Source organism: Scedosporium apiospermum, assembly GCF_000732125.1.
Source record: "Scedosporium apiospermum strain IHEM 14462 chromosome Unknown SEQ_SAPIO_0176, whole genome shotgun sequence".
NCBI classification, from domain to species: domain Eukaryota; kingdom Fungi; phylum Ascomycota; class Sordariomycetes; order Microascales; family Microascaceae; genus Scedosporium; species Scedosporium apiospermum.
This window is the reverse complement of record NW_015971877.1, coordinates 483,772-506,322: the sequence shown is the minus strand read 5'-3', so window position 1 is coordinate 506,322 and position 22,551 is coordinate 483,772. Positions and strand designations below refer to the sequence as shown.

The 22,551-nt window shown below is 52.0% G+C and overlaps 4 protein-coding genes and 1 pseudogene across 4 annotated transcripts; 3 read left to right on the top strand and 2 right to left on the bottom strand.

The window, feature by feature from the left end:
• Nucleotides 1–4,378: 4,378 nt before the first annotated feature.
• SAPIO_CDS10684 (Uncharacterized protein) lies at nt 4,379–6,344 on the bottom strand (the record flags this gene model as incomplete). Its single annotated transcript, XM_016784233.1, has 2 exons — nt 4,379–5,637; nt 5,714–6,344. The coding sequence occupies 2 exons, from the start codon at nt 6,342–6,344 to the stop codon at nt 4,379–4,381; spliced, it is 1,890 nt and encodes a 629-aa protein (XP_016638467.1).
• A 2,911-nt stretch (nt 6,345–9,255) lies between these two features.
• On the bottom strand, nt 9,256–10,295 carry SAPIO_CDS10683 (uncharacterized protein; the record flags this gene model as incomplete). The annotated part of the gene is made up of 4 exons (XM_016784232.1): nt 9,256–9,485; nt 9,551–9,777; nt 9,889–10,064; nt 10,251–10,295. 4 exons carry the CDS (start codon nt 10,293–10,295, stop codon nt 9,256–9,258), a joined length of 678 nt encoding a protein of 225 aa, XP_016638466.1.
• Nucleotides 10,296–10,721: 426 nt separating this feature from the next.
• Nucleotides 10,722–11,438, top strand: SAPIO_CDS10682 (uncharacterized protein; the record flags this gene model as incomplete). The annotated part of the gene is made up of 5 exons (XM_016784231.1): nt 10,722–10,759; nt 10,849–10,903; nt 10,966–11,067; nt 11,135–11,173; nt 11,340–11,438. 5 exons carry the CDS (start codon nt 10,722–10,724, stop codon nt 11,436–11,438), a joined length of 333 nt encoding a protein of 110 aa, XP_016638465.1.
• Nucleotides 11,439–13,378: 1,940 nt separating this feature from the next.
• SAPIO_CDS10681 (Uncharacterized protein) lies at nt 13,379–14,997 on the top strand (the record flags this gene model as incomplete). Its single annotated transcript, XM_016784230.1, has 2 exons — nt 13,379–14,848; nt 14,956–14,997. The coding sequence occupies 2 exons, from the start codon at nt 13,379–13,381 to the stop codon at nt 14,995–14,997; spliced, it is 1,512 nt and encodes a 503-aa protein (XP_016638464.1).
• Nucleotides 14,998–17,915: 2,918 nt separating this feature from the next.
• On the top strand, nt 17,916–21,134 carry SAPIO_CDS10680 (annotated as a pseudogene; the record flags this gene model as incomplete).
• Between the last annotated feature and the right edge of the window lie 1,417 nt (nt 21,135–22,551).

The following is a 22,551-nucleotide window of genomic DNA, read 5'->3' as shown; positions in this document are numbered from 1 at the left end:
ACCGGGTCGGTCCTTTTGCACCCGCGGGTCTCCTCTAGTATGAGGAGGGTGACTGCTTTGTGTGAAGTTCCTGATCAGGTCTCACGTACCATGTACGAAGTGCCCTCCGATATGTCCATCACACGAGGTGTATAAGTACTTACTTGTAGTACATGATACTTTGTAATCAACCATCGGGATGATCGTGCAACTTCTTCACGCTCAACAGGACGGCTGCTACGGCAGATTCCAAGTCTCTGGTCCTCGGAAAAAGGGGGGAATCTGGAGGGCATTAGTGAACTTCTTGAGCGGTGTGCCCAGGGCAGTCCCTGCCCTGGTTGTGCCCTTGTGAGGACGACCCACTGAAGGCTGCTCACAATGGCCCCTGTAAAGACCTGAAATGAACGTTGAAGCCTCGTGCTCAGGTCGTAATTTGTTTGCTCCTTCTTGGAGCGGTAAAACTCAGTAATGACTTGCCAATAGTGCGACCCATCCCTCATAACATGAGCAGATGGGCTGCATCGGGCGGGATTGATATTAGCAAACCTCTCCGCCGAAGTGGTTCTGTCGTCAGAGCGATACGGAAGGGACGGGCCACTGCTGCCAAACAAGTAATTTCTCCAGACTGGCGGTCAAGACTGCAAGACTTGGATGTTGAGTCTCCTTCGTACTTCTTGGAGTACAACATTGGTCCGACCTTGAGTCCATTCGTCGCGACATTGTTCCATGACCCTTAGACACCAGCCGCATCATCATTTCTAGGCAGGTGATGATGATATTAGTCGCCCACTCAGAGAAATTGAGCGGATATTGGCCGTATTCCGGACTCTGTACATGGATGGACAGGCATCCGTTGGGCTAGTCACCACATGTCCAGACATTCAGAAGCACCTTCGGAGAACTCGTTCGAGATATTACGGTGACTAATATCCCTACAACCCTGAAGCATTACAGAATTGGAGGATTCATCTTTCAAGGTAGCATATACGCACGAGACGCCATTTATCCCACAGAAGGAAGACCATATGTTAGCCATAGCGACCCAGGGGCAGCCACGGCCTCGTTGTAGATATTGCCAAGCAAGAAAAGGCAGCGGGGTGTTGCATAGATCTGCCGATACTAAACTACCATTCTTCCAAATCTGATGGACTCGATCTAAGTTTATATCGTCGTGCGTCGGGCCGTTGACCATCTCTGTCTCCACCTCTCTAGAGGCACTTCTCGGCCTCCTCTCAGGCTCTTGGCTCGGGCTCGGGTTCCATGCTCGGCGATTAGACATGATGGGAGGGAGGGATGGATATTTCCAAATGGCCGTAAATACGAGCGATGAAGAAAAGCTGCGCACAGCAATGATGGCATGAGCACCGATGTAATTCCAGCATCGCGTTCAGGGCTTCCGTTTCCTGAGAGACCGAAATCTTGTCACATGCTGCAAGCGCCGTCAGGACCTCTGGACCTGAACTATCTTCCCACAAGTCAACAGCTCTCGATCGGTAGGTTTCTAGGCACCCGTCATGCCGCTTTGGGCCGATTCTGCGCACCTCACTCGGACTCGAAAGACACAGACTTCGGCGGTGGTCCCGATATTTACGGTGCGAGTCATGGAGAGACTTCGGGCCATAACACCAGAGTCGAAGCTTTAGTTCTTCGTAGAGCATCCATCTTCATTCGTAGATAAAGTCTGTTATTGACAAGTTCGTCTTGCCCAGTTCTATTTCCAGTTTAGTATTTCGATACTTGAGCCAAACATGGACTGCTCCGTTCACCCATTTGTTCAAAACTCTAGGTCGGCATGTTGGCTGTACCGGTTCGCCAACCAAGGTCACGACTTTGAATCAAGATTGGGAATACCTAGTTGGATGGGCTACTTTGGTACGCCCAACCTGGTCGTCTATCAACTGCTTTCCGCATTCTATTTCCTCTTCTTGCTCTCCACCATGGGTATCTTCGTGCCGGTATGTGACCTCTTTCGTCCAAGCACCCGCCGCAATTGGCTTCGACGCAACGTAAAGCAGCTTGCCGAGTTGGGGGCCGTGTATTGGCTCACGATGGTTATTATGAGTACCTAGCCCTCCTGGTTGGACAGGAGCAATTCGAGGTAATAGGTAATGAGCAGCAAGCTAACAGCCACATTAGTTACGACACCTCTTCCTCTGGGGTAACGCCGCGTGATGCAGGCCGTCAGGCCTTGAAATGAGTGGTATTCTGTACGCATCTTAGCTCCTTCCTATGCTCCAATTGGCGCACTAAACTACTTCTACTTCATACGAGGACTCGCTCTTACGAGCCCGGCCGTGCTGAGTGTCCAGTCCGAATGTATTAGTATTATATCCAGGGCCGCCGGAACACCTGCAAAAAGGCCCTCTCCTTATAGAGTAAGGCGCGAGCTGCACCCCAGCAAATCCAACGTCTCCGCCAGGAACAAAAAAAGGCAGAACGAACGCCGCACTCAATTGGCAGACCTTTCAACGACACTGGCACTGAGGCATTTTAACCACCCTCGTTTTATTATGTGGCAGACGCTGATAGGATTTTTAAATAACCGAAGGCGACGCCCCTGGTGAGAGAACGGTAAACCCAAGGGGAAAGAAATGGATGAAAAAAAAAAAAAAAAAAGGGCCAGGCGCTCCGGCCGCGCAAACCTCGTCCATTCTTCGCTTACGAGGACTGATCAGTGGACGCACTATTATCAGACCATCGTTCTTATCAAATGATCTCATTGCTCATAGAAACCACTAGGAAACGAGAGTGGACGAGGCTCATTGTAGACCAGCCCAGCCCCTCTTGTCTGTTTAGGCAGACGATGGAAAGTTGTGCCTTTCCCCTCTCCATCTCTCCCACCTATTGATGTGTCTCGACCGACGGAAGTTTACGAGCATTGCTCTTAGTGAGACCTTGACCCAATCCCATGCGATACCCTCAACCTCGCCCCGGCCCCGGTCCAAGCCAGTTGTCCGACGACGGTACTCGTAACTCGGACGGTGCCTAGCATGATGGTCTATTACGATCCTCAAGAATATAAGGAGAACGGCTGGCCCAGGACGGAAGGGGGCGGAGCTGCTCCCGAGTGTTCTACGTGCCACAGGGAACTCCAATCCGTAGAAGGTAATACTAAGTTGTGAACGGAGCGGAATACGCGGTCATCACCTCTCTCATTGCATCGCGGTCAGCCCACGCTGACAAGGCCTACATGACGGGTGAGGTATATTAAACTGGTCGCCCATGATAGGGATTCTAGATGCATCTGCAGGTAGCCAAGGAGGGGGAGCTATGTAAATCCCGCTGTGTGGTGCCGTCACGGACTCTCTTGTTCTCCTCTCACCGGTTACCAATAGATGGTGTTCTTGGAAGATGTACCTCAGTACGAAGTTGAGTCACCCTCAATAGAGCGGCATTGTACGACGCAACGGTACATCGAGGAGAAGCAATATTCACTTCCCGGTGGACCTGGGCCAAGAATGCCAATCCCACACGATACAGCGGCAGGGCGTGTCTCGTCCATCCGTCCGCCGCTGACGGATAGATCCGCAGATGCCGGAGCTGGGAAACATGGAGAGGAGAGTTGCGTGATAATACAGAGTGGTGCACTTACGAAGTACGAGGCTTTGTGCCCCGTCAAGTCTCTACTTCAGCCTATGAGCATACCCACGGGGAGCAGCTTAAATTGACTCCGTTCCCTCTCACGCAGAATCAAGGAGAGGGGAATAAAATTGTGCGGAAAGACACATAAACATGCGACAGTAAAAAGGGTAATCATCTTTCCTAGTATATCTATAGATGAGAAAAGAGAAAAAGGTATCCGTCTGTAAAGAAAGAGAATAAAAACGGTAAACACGAGCAAGAAAAAAGAAGAGCGAGAAACAAACGTTGAAATCGTACATGTTTACAGGTTCCCGTTCAGTTACACACATCGTGAGCCGCCCCATTCTTCCCACCGGTCCAACAGAAATCATTGAACATAAACATGCTCCCCAACTCACTCCTCATTAGCGCAGTGACTATCCAGTTTCAATGTTGTAAGAATTTTCCAAAATAGGTTTGTTTTTCGTGACAGAATACCATCGTCATCGTTTCCCATGTCCCTTCGTCGCTCACAGTCGCGGAAATCCCATATGCACGTAAAAGAGGACGTGGAACTGGTGCGGTCGCATCCAGCAGAGAAAAAGAGTCCGGGAGGTATCCCGACAGGACTCGAGCAGTGGAGACAACAAGAAAGGAGAAAATAAACGGGGCATTATCGTAATCCAATAAACACCGTATGTGCTGAGAATATATTAGGGAAGAATGGGAGAGAAGAAGAGAAAAACAAGAAGGTGGGGCAGGGGCAGAAAGTAGAAGATTGATAGACTTCGTCGACGTCATTCCCGAGACAAAAGAAAGTCATGGCATGAAAATCCCTCTACTCAGTAATAGCGCCGGCGGTTGGAGCTACCTCCTCCTTCTTGCCCGTCCAGCCCGAAGCCCAACCTATCCAACTCGCCCTCTTGTTCGCGTCGGGCTTCGCTGACTCGGGGTGTTCTTGCAGGAGCCGCAGGGGCCGAGGCTTGTTGCCTCCGAACGTGGCCTTATCGCCATGGCCGGGTCGGGGCGGAGACTGCGAGGGAGGTGTGGTGATGTCCCCAGAATCGCCACTGATGCTTGATGACTCGCTCCTCATACCAGGGAAGTTGCCAGACGACGGTGCGTGCTGCCCGCTCGGAGATCGGGCGCCTGCATTGCTTATCCCACCCGGAGAGAAGAAAGTCTGCGACCGACGGGGCTCGCTGAAGGTAGGCGATGCGGGGCCGTCCGAACCACGATACCTCTGACCGAGCATGCTGCCGCCGGCTCCAGTATACTGCTCGCTCATGGGCCTAGAACGACGAACGCTGCTGGACCGGGTCAAGTTGCCGATCGGGATCTTAGGTGCTGTCTCGGGATTGTTGTGAATCGAGTTCTGTGTAGTGGACGTGGGCATGACCGACATTGGGCGAGGCTTGGGCTTGGGGCCGGCTCCCACGGTGAACTTGGCCCGCTGGAAGAGCGACGCGCCAGCCCATTGCTGGTCCTTTTCGGCCGGGGGCGGCGGGGGAAGCTCCTTTTGTGTATTGGCCTTGTCCATGCTCATGGACTGATCGAGGATTGCCTCAAACTCAGGGTGCTGAAGGACCTTTCCGAGGGTCTTGTCGATGTAGAGGATCAGAGCCTTGTTCTCTTCCTTTAGAGACTTGAGCTCAGCCTCAAGCCGGCGGTAGTTATCGCTCTCACTTTCCGCAGCGACGGAGAGCTCGTCAGCTAGTGTAGTACCGCTGCTGCGTCCCTCGAGAGCGTTCAAGGCGTCCTGGTTAGCGGCAGCGCCACCCATGGAGGCAAGGCTATTCTTAAATTCCCCATTCAGGGTCCTTTCCTGCAGGAGCAGCTGGTAGCTTTCATTGTCTTCCATCAGTCGAGCATTCGCCATACGGGCCTCCATCAGCAGCCTCTCAACCTCCTGCAGACGACCGCCACCCTGGTTCTCGGACTCAACGAGCTTGATCTGAGCCTCAGCAAGCTCGAGGCGAAGAGATTCTATAAGCTTATCCTTCTGGAGGAGGAGCTTGGAGTTATTCCGAGAGTCACTTCGGTTGAGGGAAGAAGGTGGCGCGAAGCTACCGCCATCGACAGAGGGCGAGTTGTTCGCTGTTTGGCCAGAGAACAGTTAGAATGAGGGCATTCCTGGTTGGGGGACTAGATAATGAAATGAAGGGATGCTTACCCTGTCTAGACGGACGAACATCATCGTCATCGTTGCTGTTGTACTTTTGCGCAGCAAGGCTCTCTTTTAGTCTCTGGATGACGGTTTGCATTTCCTCTTCCCTATTGGCCATGTCTTCCTTCTCCTTCATCATGGCGCTGCGTTCGGCCTCGTAAATTGTCTCCATTTCTCGGATTTTCCTCGCAGCATCGCGCTTCTCGTTCGTGAGCGACTCAATCTGTTCCTCGGCTTCATGCAGACGCTCCTCCAGCTTCGCCTGCTCTTTAACGGTATCATCGTGGCGCGACTGCAGGACTTCGATCTGTTTCCTGTAATTCTCGGCGGCGCCCTCGGCCTTGGCTAACCGATCCTTTAGGTCTTCTATGGCAGCTGCGGCTTCCTCACGGGCTTGCTTCTGGGTCTCTGTCGTGCCGTTGCTCAGGAGCGACTCGCGCCTCGCTGCGGCAGAACGGGCGGACACGGGAGCGGAGGACCGAACAGAACGCGTCCTGTTAACGGAGCTAGGTGTATTTGAAGTCGGGGTGGAGGATCGAGGGGTCTGTCGTGACGGTGAGTTATGGGGTGAGGTCGAATCTGCGGCTGAGACCCGACCAACGCCAGGGGTAGCTGGCTTCCTCGAGGGCGTGGACATGTTGGGCGTTGCAAGTCCTGATTATCCCGCAGGCTTGCGCACGTAGCTCGTCGATCTAAATCGTCGCGGAGAGGGAGGTGCAAAGAGAAATAACAGTTCCAGTGGATAGGGGTACTCGAAAATGAGCGGATCAATGCAAGGTAGGAGAAAACGTAGTTGTCGGGCGGTAAAGCCTAGCAAGGTGGAGGCCAGGGTAGGGATTCTGCACCAGTGACAGGTTCTGTGTTGTGGAAATCTAGGGTCCAAAAATAACGAAGGGAGCTGAGTGGATTGAATAAAGCAAGTAGAATAATGAAGAAGGACCCGTCAAACATGCAGATTAAGTTGGGGAGAAAAAAAAAAAAAACAGAAAAAAAAATAAAAAGGAGTCGGTTTCGATGTTAAGGGATATTGTGTTACCTCGAAAGGCCTGGTGTCAGAGAAATCAGGTTGAAGCCACAGCCCCGTTCTAGCGTCGAGACACAATGGTGGATCAAAGTCATCAGCCACGCATGCAGTAGGTTTCAATGTTCTGTCCAGGCACTGGCTCACGGTCGTGTTCAATGTTCCAGGTTCCTGTTGTGTCCTGTCTGACTCCAGTCCAAGGTCGCGTTCTCGGCCTAACGTTGCATGCGACCGACCAGAATCCTACACTAAAATTAGAAGGGGGCTTGGGTGCTTGTAGCGCCTGGCGACTCCGATGTACTTGGGCTGTGAAAACTGGAAGCCTGGCGTTTCGGGGCTGAAGGATGGGAGATCGAATGCTGGTGGTCGACGAGGCGATTATAATAAGATATTCAAGAGTAGAAAGTCACTAGAGATGTCTGTGAATGGCCAAGATCCGGTGGATGTGTCGAGGCTTATCACTACTCCTGTCTCTTTTCCGTCGTCCACAATCATGCACGCGTTTCAAGTCTCATGAGAGATTCGCCAATTCAGAGAAGGAACAAAGAAACACAAAGAAACAAGAAGGACACATGCGAAAGACACCAAGTCGGGAAGCAACCTCGCGTCACCGTAACCACACTACATGTTCGCGACTACCAAGTAATTTACGCGCAGAGATCAGCAACATACTTGGAAGGCGGACTTGATATATCCGGGTCCGTCGGTCCCAGTTTCGTTCCTGCACTTCCCGATAAACAGAAGTTTGATTTGGTGGCCTGCCGAGCCAAAGTGTTTTGAGCTGCAATTACTCTTGCCGATCGTGTAGGGAGCGAATGGGCAGTCTACCGGAAGATCACAACTCATGCACTCAGATGGCTAAACACGCAGGGCTCTTTCCACTGATCTCTACTTCGTAAGAAGGAGGACAAGGGAGACAGGGTGACTGCCCATCATTTGCAACTCACATCATGGGGCTCAATATGTTCCCTGATATATTGTGTGGACGGGGTGCTGGCAGGAGATTCGCTATCTCGGTTCTGCACAGAAGAAGAATCGGAGTGGGCAACTTTAATTTGCAGTGTGGGCACTGTTAAATTCGGGGAGATGAAGCCAGTTTTCCATGCCGTTGTCCCAATCCAGACTTCTTTTCTTTTGAAGACAAGCCACTTTTGGTAGTTAGAGTGTGGATTGGACTGATGCTACTTCGTACTGCCACAAGTCATTGAAACAATGCCCCCAGAACTCCGCCAGGGCAACTCATTGTGAGACATCAACAATACACTTGATATTTGTTCCATCTAATTCATTAGATGGCTCGAGCAAAGCTGTTTTTCAGTCGGTGAAAGGCACGTGTCCTGTTACTGTCGGTCCTGTTCCTGTTCCTGCCCACTGGATGACATCTGGGTTGTCCTTACTCTCATTGATTTGCCTCGGGTTGCGACGGCGACATGAACATCTCAAATTACCTCAATAATCTGGTTCATGCATCTGATCTACGCTCTTCTCGTGCACGTCAATTGAGACGGTACATCCACAGAGCCATCTGGCTAGAATTTGACCGTGATTCAAGTGTCACGGTTGAGGAAATCCTTGACCACGTGCACCTCGCTCTTATCGACGATTTATTAGCTGGTGAGCCTGGAGACGCAAGTTTCGAGTCTGAACGAGGTCATCGACAACCATGGTTCAAGCGATTAACGGAAAGAGCCCGCCGATAGTCTTTACTTGACAATTACTGCAAATATTTAAACCGGCTAAGATGCCACTCTTAGAGTTGCATAACCTGCTAAAAGTCTCCCATTACGCGGCCTTCGCTCGTCATGACCGACTTACTGTGGCTTTCAAATTGAGTCCGATTGTCTCTCGTCCTCGGCTTGCTCCTTACTAAGGCGCAGAGGAAAAGAATTGTGATGAAATCCATGGGAAGAACTCAATGGAATCTTAAGTAGCAATAGCTGCGGAGGGAAATCTTCGCAATAGAATCTCGTATTACACTGATGATTCACCATGATCCTGGCGGTCGTTGACTGTAAAGAAAGACGACCTGAAGTGGAGAGGGCTTCTTGAAACATCAATTATTCAGCACCCAACGTAACTGCAGTTCTGACGAGACAATTGGACCGATTGACAGCCCGCGGTGGCAAAAGGGAGATGAATAATGAGTGAACTTCGAAGGGTAGAGAAAGACGTCGGATTTGTAATGCCTGGTTTGGAGGAACGTGGGCCGATGTGCCCAGTGAATGGAGTGATGAGAATGACGAACTCCTCAATACGCCCAATCTAGGAAACAGAGTCTGTCCTCTCCAGCAGGGACTGCTAGTTTGTCACGGGTAGTTAGGCTGTTACAGAGTACTCCGGCGCCATCGCTCACATGGTATCAAGGAAATCAAGTTGGCCGTTTTCACGGTTTTGCCAGTTTATTGATGTATCGACTTTTTGCCGGGGCTAACCTTTTGCCCATAATGACATGCGCCATGTAATCATACGCCGACCTAACCGTGTTTCATCCTCTCATCCTCATTCCCTTCCCGTTCTACTGTCACATCTAAGCCTCGAAAGCGTCGGGGAACTCCTTCATGTTGTGCGCAAGGGAGCCGCGGTTGGTGAGGAACTTGACGTAGGCACCGTCGACCTTGACGTGACCAGCATCCCTCTTGACGAGGTACTCCTCACGGCGGAGAGGGGTGAAGCCCCAGTTCTTGGAGATAATGATCTTTTGCCTGCCGGGGAACTTGTACTGCGAGCGACGGAGGGCCTCGAGGGCGATAGCACGGTCTATGAAGATCGTTAGTTAGTGATCCGTATTCAATAGATTTCGCCTCTCGCGCTAGGCGAGAGACAGGGGAAGGAAGCCATACTAGAGTCACGAGTGCGGACGCTCATGAGAATCTGACCGATGTTGACACGGGCAACAGTGCCGTTGGGCTTGCCGTAGGCACCACGCATACCGGTTTGCAGCCTATCGGCGCCGGCGCACGACAACATCTTGTTGATACGGACGACGTGGAAAGGGTGGGCACGGACACGAAGGTGGAAACCTTCCTTACCGGCGTTCTTGACAAGGTACCTGGAAAGAAATAGTTAGAGAGTATTCGCGAAGACCCGATAGATAACCTTTTGCGCGAAGTTGGGAAGTCGCTTGTCGCCATCGTCATCGGAAAACGGGGGAGCCACTCACTTGTTGGCACAGATACGGGCGGCTTCGAGAGCCTCGGAGCTCAGCTGTTCGTACTCATTGGAAACGAGGTGAACACAGAGGGGGAAGTCGTCGACACCGGCACGCTTTCGGCCAAGATCGAAGATCCTGATCTTGGGGTCGGGGACACCACGGTTGAAGCGGGACTTGGGATACGGCTGGAAGAGAAAACAGGGTTAGCATCGACTATAATAATCGACGCGAAACAAATATCACGAGTGTCCGGCCAGCGGAGTCAAAGCCTTTGGGATGGCATGCAAACACTTTGCGGTCGCCCAAAAAGCCCCCAGAAAAAAAAATAAAGAGCCTCCCCATCACTCCGAGATCCAGTTCTGCCCACATACCTTGTTCTTGCAGTATCGGTAGCAGCGGGCGGGTCGTCGAGCCATTTTTGCGGTTGTCTGTTGATTTCTTCGGGTTTGATGTGGTTTGATTGAAGATTCGAGGTGGATGGCCGACGGGGGAAAAGAAGCCTCAAGATGATCCGACGAGACACTGTCAAGCGGCGAAGAACTGGATTGATTTCAAAGCAACTTTTCCCTTGGCGGGGGTACGTTGGTAATTCCAGTTTAGGGCCACCGTGGTTAGGGCTTTTCGACGAAATTTAGATTTGATTGGCCCGTCTCCCGGAAAAAGTTCGGTCAACTGAGGACAGTTTCCACCCACATTGCTGGTCCTGGAATTTCCTGTGACGGCCTTCAAAATCATCGAAGGCCTGTAATCGACTTTGAAACTTTTTTTTCCTTCTATCGTGCCAACCAATCTTCACGACAACATCACCAGTCACCCAGAGTCACCGGTTCCTTTCAGTCACAATGGCCCCTCAGAAGAAGTCTAAGAAGGACGCTCACAGGTATGATATCGATTGAAACAGACCTCGTTACAGGCTGCCCCTCGAATGGCCTGCTTGGTTGGAATTAGAGATACTGACTTCTTGAATAGCATCAGCTCCAAGCTGGCGCTCGTCATCAAGTCCGGCAAGGTCACACTCGGCTACGTAAGTTTCTTCTGCGCTGTTGCATCTCATCTCGGCGGGAAGATGGCTAACGTTGGATGCAGAAAACCACCCTCAAGAGCCTCCGAAGCGGCAAGGCCAAGCTTGTCATCATCGCCCAGAACGCTCCCCCTCTGCGAAAGTCTCTTCTCGAGTACTATGCCATGGTACGTCCCCAGCCCTATCTGATCGGCAAGCGAAAGGCGAACAGTGTATTAACGGTTGAATCAATAGTTGGCCAAGGCTCCCGTCCACCACCTTTCCGGAACCAACGTAAGTCATTCCCCTACCTGAATTACCTTGCGACATCTTGCTTCGGTCCCCGCTCGCCAGTGGCATCCCCATGGATCGTCCCAGTGCGATGTAGTACCCCGAGAAGAAGTCAATTCAAAGACTTTGGAGGGTAAATCCACGTACTTACACGCCTGTCCCCTTGCAGATTGATCTCGGAAACGCCTGTGGTAAGACTTTCAGGACGTCTACCATGGCCATCCTTGATGCCGGTGACTCGGATATCCTCAGCGACCAGCAGTCTTAGAGAAAAAACAAATGACCTAAGCAAAAACAAACAAAAAAACGGGCAATGGCACTTGTTTAGTGGCACTTGATATGAAAAAAGTACCTGGCGTTGGGGATTCCCGGTTGGCATTGGAGGCGTCATTCGAATACCATCAAATGTAATGAAAGATTACGATAGAATTCTACTGAGCTATCCGAAGCCATGGTTTCCCAGAACCATCCAAGTGTCGATTTTGAATTGATGTGTGTGGATCCGTCCCACCTAGCGGCATGGTTTGCAGTTCTCTGTTCTTACACCACCTTCCTGTTCAGCAATGGATTAAACAACACTTCCTGATGTGCCCCTTGGATTCCAACCACCATCAAAAAGTCTGATTTTCGAAATCCTCGAGATCGGAGCCTCCACCATGTGTTTTCCGCCAACAAAATCCTCAAGCAGCCAGAAAATGCCCATCGATGATAAGGGAAGTGGGGGAGGATCGCTCAAATCGAGCCAGGCCGAACGATATGTTTCCATAATTTTTCCATTTTTACATGATATTTATGGAGCGCTGTACGATACGATGGATTACATCAGTCTGTACGTAACTAGACTCCGAATCGCGGAGGATCTAGAGCGGACCGATATCCAGAGGATCAGAGCCTAGCCGCCACCGGTTGTAGCGGGATCTTTAGGAACTCGGTCTCGCTCTCATGGTCGAGGATGCGCACACATGTGAAATGCGATTGGGCATGTGCCTGCGTGCTATGCACTGTCTTCTGGTTCCTTTGCCTTGGTAGGGTATTGGTCAGACAGAACTTAGCAGACAGGTTCAATTGACAGTTGGATAGCGCGGGTATGGCGTCATTTGATGTCAAAACCCATTCCAGGTTGCCAGAGCACGAAGTAGCGATCAGAAATCCTGCTGTTGTGCTAGCTCGTGCCAGTCAAGCTCTTATGAATGGCCGCCTGGCGCCATCAGTGCTTGCTGACCGCATCTCTCTGGAGGGGCAAATTGAATTTTCAGTTTATTATTCGATTCCTCATGAATATTCGAACCATCGTTGGGTTGGTAACATGCGTTTCAAGGGGAGCACCTAATGATGAACACCCCCAAACGACCAAATTAGATTGCGGGACACGTCGCGAGAAGCAGACCAGGGTGGGTGGCACCTGACCAGACTACTGCTGGCGGTGGATCAGATACATGACGAGTGACCTTGACAGCAGCATCCGGTTCAGCCCGTCACCAATGAGTCGCTCCTGGAGACGTGCGCTCTCCCTGTCTGGCACATTTGCACGCGAGTCCCCCCTCCAAAGACATCCCTCGCCAAGAAATCTTGACCATCTCCTTCCCGTATCCCACAGGCGGTCAACATCCCAACTTGATGATTTCATCAGATCTGGCTCCTTGTCACACTGCCCCTATTCGTCCCTGTGCGCTTGTGCTGTTGACCCCTCCTGCACGAAGACACTTGACCTTCCCACCCGCACGACGAACCGCAGCAGCAATACCATTACGCTCAGTTTGAGGTGCGGAGGCTGGGACATTCCTCTGTTCCTGGCTGTCTCGAGTTCCTTGTTTCTCCCCATCTTCCAGCGCCTCGTACTATCCAGCTCACGACCAGGCCCACACGGGCGATGAGATCTGAGCTTCTATTTTCGAATTTTTGACAACACCCACTTTCGGGCCTTAATTATCTTTCGAGCTGTTGTGGTCCTTCACATCTTATCATCTTAGCCTTAATCGTTTCGGGTCCCTTCCGATGAGCAGGGGTCTTATCGGGAGTCACCTAGCCATAATCGCCCCGAAGATCGCCAAGGCGTCGTCAATACTACCAAGTTACGAAGTACAACATAATAACCTCCTAACAACCCATCTCCAACCGCGTCCCTTTTTTGATCTCCAGGCCACGTCTTTAAGTATTTTCCCCCCTTACAAGGACCACTAGACACCTTCTTGTTGTTTTTATTCCAATATGGCGTTCCATCAACAAACCCGCCAGTCAGTCCCCCGTCCGGCCCAGTCAACCTCTCGAGATGGCGACCAGCTCCACACGTCACTGGCTCCACAGGTGCAGCAGCCCCCAGACGAGTCGCAGACCTGGGTGCTTTTTGCACCAGCGGACAATGCCACAGCGTCATCATATCTCGGGGAAAGCGAGCGGTCGTTAGAGACACCACGAGCAAGCGATTTAGGCGATTTAGATTCGAACCTGAGGCTCGATGGCGATCTAGACTCCCACACGCGATCCGTCGGATTCCCTGCCGCGTTTGAAGACGACGTGGCCGAAGACGACGCCGAACTGGATAGCTTGGATAGCCATCTTCCCGATTTTCGAGCGACACATAATCCTTATGCCGAGACCCCAGCCGCCCCGACTTCTCAGAATATGCCTGTTCTTCCATGTCACGATGGGCTGGGTTCCTTTAGGGTTGAGCAACCCGCGGGAGCTCCGGATATGCAAGAACAGTTGTATGCTTTCGAGAAATTCAACCCCCATAGAATTAATCAGAGAGACGACGTACCCGATTTTCCGGAGTTAATGACCGACCCTGATAGGGCCCATAAGATGCAGAGGATCGAGTCCTGGCGGCTGGAACAAAGTCGCTTGCTACTCGAGCATATACAAAAGGAGACAAGGTCTCGCAGCCTGTCGCAGTCAACGATAGCCACAAGAACCCACCAATCTGTCCGTTCTAGCGAGACCGAAAATGCCCAGGACGGGTCAGACAAGACGGTATCTGGCGTTGTCCAGGGCGAACACGACAACGTGGACTGGCATCAAGGCAGTACCCCTGAGCCCGAGGTCCAATCCGAGGGAATATTATCCCGCGTTGCCAAGAGCTTGATCAAGGAGCTAATAGGCATCGATGACCGTTTATTATCCATTCTTTTCGGGGAGTCGAGGCCTGACGACGGAGAAGACCTCGAGGTCTCGGCTATGAGGCCTTCCGAAGAGCGATCATGGCAACTCCGCATGCTCGAGACCATAGCGAAGGAATTAGGCCTTCTGATAAACCGCTTATCCCATCATCCTGGCGCTTTTTCAAGCTATGTTCGCACGCAGCGAATGCCACTCCCATACGCAGGCCTACCGGTTATCCCAGAGATGCCCGCTACGGGTGCTGCCCAAGTTCAGCAACAAGGGGATCAAGATGACCTGTCTGCTGCCATTCCAGAATTCCAACCCACTGTCCCGAGGCAAAGCCCTGCGACCGACGCGCAGAGCACGAACCAGCAAACTGGGAAGCACGATGCCTCAGCTTCGAACCAACATCCCGACGCTTTCACTCAGCAGGAGTGGGAGCAAGATCTTGACATCCGACTTGCTTTCAGATATCTCCGCTCCAGATTTGGTTCCAGATCGTCTCCGGCGCCAACTACGACAGGCACGTCACATTTGGCGACCTCGAGCACCCAGGATATCGCGGCCAAAATCGCGAGGGTACGGCAGCATCATCCGCTTATAGCTCCGCGGCCGCGCACAGCCGAGAGGCGATCATTCAAGGTGACCGCACCTAGTAGTCCTGTCATACTGAGGCACGCATCCAGCTGCGCGAGTCAGAGCACGAGGCGGTCTGGGCGGAGGAGTAGTGTGTCCTCGCGGCACTATTGGGACATCGGTGGTTCTTTGGGAACGGGTCCCGGGTCAGTAATTGCCTCAAACGGACCGATGGGGAGTTGGGGTGAGGTCTAGATGACCTATTTTTACTCTTTCTTTGTACCTTGTCCTTTTTTTTTTTTTTTCTTTCTCCTTTTCGTTTTCTTCTTATCTTGTTTTGATCTTGATACATGACCACATTACCAGTGGTTCGGAAATAGCTGGACATACATGTACTAGATGGCGGTTCGCCGGCCTGGGTGCTTGGAGCATATAGTCTCATTTGGGCTGGGCTACACATACTGGTTGAGCTTCTATGAGGTTCGGGAATTTGGGATTTAGATGCACATGTAATGTGGAGATGTATACGAAGTAGAGGTTGATAGAAAGATGTAGGCGTCGAGTTAAAAACACACCCCCTCTTCTCTTTCCCATGCTCAAGGGCGTGTTAATACGGTTGGCTAATACCTGCATGCCTCGTCTGGTCTACGTACGCCCTTGCGAAAGGACGTGAATTGAGCGTCGTTAAAAAGTGCAGAGTAGCACAGGTGATGTAGTTGCCGGAGCTGCACGCGATGTCAGACTCGGCCCAGGCGGTAGAAGTCTACGTCTACTCAAGATGGACTAAGTGATCATGTCACGGCGTGCGGTTTCTTGGGACCATTGCATTCGATGTGTCACAGAGGCCAGTTAAGCTGCAGGTAAAGCTATTTACTCTCGAGAAATTGCCAACTGCGAATTAACGGCACCTTTGCCCGGGGGCTACTAAGACTACACCATACTTGTAATAGTTCCTCGAGAGGCAGTGATACGACATTAAGAATTTCCTTAAGGAGGAAGAGGTAGACGAGTTCGGGAGATGCAGGTTGACTTCCGATAGAGGCACGTACTTGCTGACGAAGCCGGCACGCTGGACCAAACTGCAAGTGTACGAAGTACGATTTTGATATGTCATGTAATACTGTTTGACCGCAATGGTAGGATCGTGACAAAAGGTATTGTTTCGGACAGAAGATGGGCAGACATCTTATTAGCTGCGGCAGATTTGGCACTGCATGGGTGACTCTATCAATGACTCTTACTTTTTAACATCTTACGGGCGGTGGGAAGGAGGGTGGTGTGGACGGGCGGAAGGGCGTCTCATGGTATGGTGTGGAAGGATGTGGAAGAGATTGAAGAGATTGAGAACCATCGAAATGGGTTGCCTTGTTCCTAGCATCAAAGTTCGCATGCAGGCAAGAGGGAGATCAATATCTCTGACTGCAGGATGGATATGCCGCAGAGAATCTGGACCTTTAATCGGTCCTAGCCTCATTCTTCCGAGGTGGGATACACTCATACATGATGGTGGGCCAGAAAACACGAGGGTGAACATGGAGCATCAAATCTGCTGCTGCACTTGGCTCCTCCTGCTGCCCGACATGGAACAGAAATTCCTAAATCTACCCTGGATGTATGCCTAGGCAGGTGCCTAGTGCAAGTGCTACGTGAGAAGGGGGAAAATTGTAAGAAAACATGATAAAAAACGAAAACAAAGCTAATGCGTGTCGAAATCAGGCGAGAAGAGGTTGGTGAAGTCACTCCGGGAGAAGCTTCTCCAGAGCTCCCTGAGCTTTTGTGAAGAGCTTAGGCTGGTCCAGGCGGTGATTCGGCGTTTTGCCATGGTGGAAGTGGTGCGCCAACTCGGTGCGGTACTTACGCTGGTCTCAGACGGGCGAGCTCCCAAGGCAGGGGTGGGAAAACAAACTGGGCCAATTAAAGCCTGTCGCCTTGGGATTTTGGTGGCAATGGACAGGGGGGATTAGTGGACTTGGCGAGGGTGACCAGAGCCTGGCGCGTCCCCCCCGTGCTGGTGCACACAGTAGCCGCACCGTTAGGAACAACAATACCAGCGCAGCGGGAGCATTTTAGCACTGTTGGGAGCTGTAGTCGGCACTGTAAGAGATGTTCCAGGCTCGAAACCACCCAAAGTGGGCTCCACGCGTTAAGTGGTTTTTCGACCGCGGAGTGATAATAAGGGCGTGTTTAGTGCTCCCCCACCATCAATTGCTTGACGTTATTAGTCCGAATTTGTCGAGCTCGAAGTTGTCCGCGAACCTACAAACCTGGAGGCACCTCAAAGGAGGCATCAGGGTCTTTAACTGCTCCGATTTCTGGTCCGAGCCTAGAAATCGCGTGAATCCCCTCGGGACATGTAACTCGCCGAGCCCTGGTCTCTTGCTCAAATGAGATCCTCCAGCTTTTCATAAAGGGGCTTCTTGCTCAGGTGCCCTGGATGCCTACTCCGGCAACCACCCTTGCGAGAGCAGAGTCTAGGCAGAGTTGAATAGCCATTCTGTGAACGAAGGCGTCTGGACCTCGATCTCGGGGCATTTAGTATATAGATACTCGTTCACCCCCCTTGTCTTGCCTTCCGGCATAACGGGCGTCCCACCCATCCACGCATGCGGGCTGGAGGTGATAAACATAGATCACCACTTCAAATTTTAGGCGTGTTCCCACTTCCCACCTTTGACTTCCCAGATTGGACTTTCACGATCCACACTCCCATCACCCTGTACTATCGACACCCCTCACCCCTCCCCGGTTCCTTCCTTCCTTCCCCATCCACATTAGCTTGTACGTCCTCGCCCGTCAAGTTCCCTCCTTCCTCCCAATCCCGCGCCTCGCCCTTCGACTGGTCGAGGAACAACTCCTTCCCCAAACTATTCTCAACCTCCTCATACCGAATTTTTTTTACTCCTCCTCGCTTGTCGTCAGCCTGTCAATTCGCTCACCAGGCAGCCTCCTCTTTCTACGCCGACTATAAAATCTCGCTTCACACCCCGCGCTTTATACTGCGCTCTTTCCTTCCTCGTCTCCCGCCTTAGTGGGTAACCCCGCCGGCTTCTTCGAATGCCATCAATGGGTCATGGAGCCCGATCTGACACAGGCAGATCCGTCTACTAACCACGCCCAACAGATAAACCATGATGTACTAGGTGTGCCTACTTTCGACCGAGCCGCCCGAGCCTGGGCCCTTTCCAGTGTTCCGGGCCCTCTCTCCGGCGACCTTAATACGAATACGCGACCACCCCTCCTGCTCTACCCGTCCGTCTTGCCTCTTAATACGCTCGAATCGGGCCCAGCTTGCGCTGCTTCTCTACTGACCGCGCCGGTCCCAAGATATGATCCCACTCTGTTCCCCATGGCCACGACACCCTTCGAGCCTACCTTGCCAGGCGATCCATTCTTCGACATCTATACCGATGACAACTTTAACAATCATGCGGTCGCCTCGATGGCAACTCCTACTCCCATCCCGACCTTACCAGCAGGACAATGCAACTTCATACACATAACTCCTGGTTCCAATGGAGTCCGGTGTGGCTGCCGCCGCTTCTGGAGTCGTACGCCAGTCCCCAGGACCGTAGAAGAGGCTCTTTCTGAGGACCAGTACCACTGCATGTGTAGGCACCATGCATGTTTTCATGACGATGTCGCGGTGATTTCCCCGGCAGTTCCCTCTGCGCAAGGGCCCGTAGCTGCCCCTCCGGAAAACCACGATGTTAGCAAAGCGGGGAGAGAAGCCTTGAGTCCTCTCCAAGATATTTCCTTCCGTTTTACTCCGGGATTAGCTTTCCCCTCCGAATTTCCTGGTGTTGATGCCCCGGCGCGATCTCCTGCCGCTGCCGGCCATGATCCCGGACGCCCTGGCTTAGGTCTTTCTCTACAGGCCAGCCCCGCTCCCGAGGGGTCCATCCCCGATACGTTATGCTGGGTCGATAATCGTCCATCGCCCGGCGTGAGGAATACTACTACGCTTCCTCCAATTCCATCCCAATGTTTGATGACTTCACGGCCAAGCTCGGTTGCGGATTCTAGCCAGTCCCGCTACTTGCGTCCCTTTGCAGGAAGGGGCCTGCAGACACTTAGTAGTGCCCGCAACCCAAGAGCCCGCCTGCCCTTACAGGAAAAGCCCGCTGTCTCTGGAGCTGTGCAGCAGCCCAAGCCAGGGGAATACGTTAACAATGAAGCGCTCTCCGCTCTGATGGCCGGTCGTGAGAGGCCGCAGTCCGCCCTTGGACAGAACCCCTCACAGGACCTAGGAGATACTCAACCCTTCAGCTCTTCTTACACCAGCCCGTCTCGGGAGGTCCTTAGAAATCTCTCTGATGCTATTGACGGTCACGAACAGCGCCTTGATCGCCTAGAGAATGTCTCATTCTCTGCCGTAGGCCATGAGGAATGTTCCGAGAAGCATGACCAGATCGACTTGCGTGTCACTGAATTAGAATCACGCGTTGAAGAGGTGGAGAGGGCCATGAACGACAGCGCTAGTGTCTCCAACGCCCGCATCACCCGACCCGACGTATCCACGTGTAGCGTTGACTCCGACTCGACCAGCGCGACTGCACGTGCCCTTTACCACAGTGAGCTTCTCAGTCAAGTCCAGTCACTCCAAGCTCAGGTGTCAAGGATCCAAGCGTCGCTACCTTCCTTTGAACATCCGTGGGAAGTTGAGGTTGTCTTTCTGCCGTTTCCGCTACGAAAAATTTGGCAGGAAGTTGATGAATTCAAGACAGACCCCAAGCTTGCCATCACCGATGAGTGGACACAGCTTCCAAATACATACAGCGCCCCCACCAGCCGCGCTCGCTCACCCTATGGTGGCGAATGGGCCGAGAACCGTGATTTTGAATGGCTTCTACCGAAAGCCTGTGGGCCGAATGGTCTTGTTGACCGGCGGCTTCGCAGCCGTGGCCTTATCCGGACGATCTCGGTCAAAGGCCCGGACGCTAGGAGCGTACAAGTCGCGATGAATGCTGTCTTCGGCAGCCTATTCCGCGACTTGAGCGGAGACCAGTCTTTCAAGAGAGCCCAGAAGCAGTCCATGTCTTCTCGCATAGGCCAATTCCGGGGGCTTAACCACGAATGGGTACCACTACGGAAGATCCACAAAGACTCGCGACTCCGTTTCTTGTCACCGTCCGAGATGGTGAGCTCGTCGTTGTGGGACGTACAGTTCCTTAACTCTGTCATCATGAAGTCCTCGGAGCCTCGCCTCTTCATCACTCAGCCGGAAGCCTATGTTCAGGACCTTCACGCCTTCGAGGTTGGGTGGACGTGGCAGAGACTTCGCGAACTTCCGCGATTCTACCCCGAGTCTCCAGGACCAAGAGAGATCCCAGAGGCCGACGCCTTGGAGGAGTATTGGGCTTGGAACGAACATCTAGATGGTGTGCCCGAACGCAGTCCCTCCTCTCAAAGCAGACGTGTGAAGCAGCACGTATCGAGCTCCCCCTCGCAACAGTACTACACGGGAATCGAGCCCCTCATTCGTTCATCAACACCTACCAGGGCACCAACTCCAGGACCAGTGAGGGTTCGCAAGCGTCCTCAACTTCCTCACATCCGCACCACCTCCATGCCGCCTTCTCTTCCTCCCTACTTTTCGCCTTTGCAAGCCCGACGAGTTGCTTCTTCGGGGCAAGAACTTCCGACCATGACTCGAACACGTGAGTGTTCAAGCTCTGGGGCGGTCGTAAAACGCCGCCAGACACGTTCTCCCAGCCGTGCGAGATTCACTCCTCGGTGGAGCACCAAGTCGCCGAGCCCAATGATCACCGCACCCCGCCTCCGAAGCACCACACCTTTCAATTATGCCACTCCATACAGCAACGGCCCCGGCATGGATGCTTATCCCAATGCACAGCACCATGCGAAATATAGCGGCGGCCATGGAGATGAATTTAACGTCGACGATGACGATGAGGATGATGATGATGATGAATACGATGTGGATGTGGATATTTATGATGAAGGATCTTCTCCGGATTATGATGACGATGAAGATGAAAGCGTCGGCAGCCTCGGAATCGTCCCGAATATCTTGACAGATAGGCAGCTTGACTATTATGGCCAGCAACTACCTGAAGATGAGCCTTGGCCCGGAATCGAAGACCGTATGTCAGACGGGGAAAACGTTGACCCCAACGGTCCTCTCGTGGACGAGGATGGAGACAGTCAGATGAGCAGTCAACCCTCCGAATATCCCAGCACACAGGTGTGGAATGCTGGTGCCGAGGACTTCCACATACATGAGGATGAAGACGGTGAAACCGATGATGATGAAGCGGACAAATCCTAGGATGGGTGCCTGTCCCTCTCTACTCTAGATTTCCTTCGTTTGTCTCTGCCTGCTGTGGGGGTGAGCTGTTGGTATGTTTGTATTGAGGCCCGTCTACCTTTTTCTATTGTTGCATTCCACCTCTCCTTTTCGCTCTTCTCTCTCCTCCTCGATCTAGCGCATCATTCTGTACTTTTCTTTTCTTTTTCCTTCGATCTCAATGTTTTGTAAATATCTGGGACAGATAAACGGCGTTTGGAGCGGCGGATGAATCGTGTTTTCAATGGGGAACAAGCAAGTTAGCGAGGAGTTGATTCTGTCACCGTCGGTTCCACGCTTTCCCTTTCGAGTTACGCTTGGCGCGGCCTGGTGGGATTATTGAGTGGATATGGGTGAAATTTATGGTGGTATGTGATGTGGCGCCGGATATCTAGGACACAGTTTCACGGGAGGAATTTGTTAGGTTGAGAGTAGCTGCTTCATTCCTTCGTCCTGTCTGCTGGACGTCATATTTCCTTTCGTTTTCAATTCGATATATGAAGCTGAAGAAGAAGAGAAAAAAAGGCTGGACTGTGCTTGTACGATAGCACTTTTCTTTTGGTTACGCCTCTCCACGATTATTATACCAGAAATTCTCAGCTAAAGAACAATTCCTAGCTCCTTCTCTTATCCTACTTTTAGACCTGCCCCCATTGTCCTTGTGTATTCGGGATCGGATTTGGTCTTCTTCTCTCGTCTCCCAGAGACTACAACCCACTGCTAAATTCGCCCACCTGATCAAGCTCAGCGCCTGTTTTTTTTTCTTGATGCCTTTAAGCCTTTCTACGAGCTAAGATCGGCTCATTTTGTACACGTCTTTTCCCCTGAAGAAATATCCCGAGCTCCCCCCCCCCTTCCCCCCCTTCCACCAATTGTCATCCCCTTCCTTCAACTTGCAAGGTTCGCGGCTGAAGAGTGCCAGGAACTTTCGCCCCAAACAGTGGTCTTAGAAGGGCCGTACCAGTGTTCTTCGCTAACGACCAGTGCCTGCCTACCAGTCGGTATGTATAACACACACGCCATTCAAGCTACGGGGTGTGATGGAGAATCGACAGGGCAAAGCAGTTTTGCTATTTTTGCAAAGTTCGATCAGGAAGTTTATGATAAAATCCCGCCTAGTTCTAGCAACGGTAAGAGCGTTAGTAACATCGACTACTCGAAGAATACTTAGCATCGCGAAATAAACTCGGGCCTAAGAAGAACTTCGATTCTATTGCGCAGGTCTAGTGTGAAGTCAAAGGCCTCTATCTCCTCCCTTCAAAAATCAAGCGGCGGACGCCTTCCGCGCGTCCCCCTTCCAAACTGTCGAACTCAGTCGACAGCCGTCGTCATCACCTTAAAACAAAGGAGGGTCGGGAAAGCAATGAAAGAAGTCTTGATAATTCCAGAATACGCATTC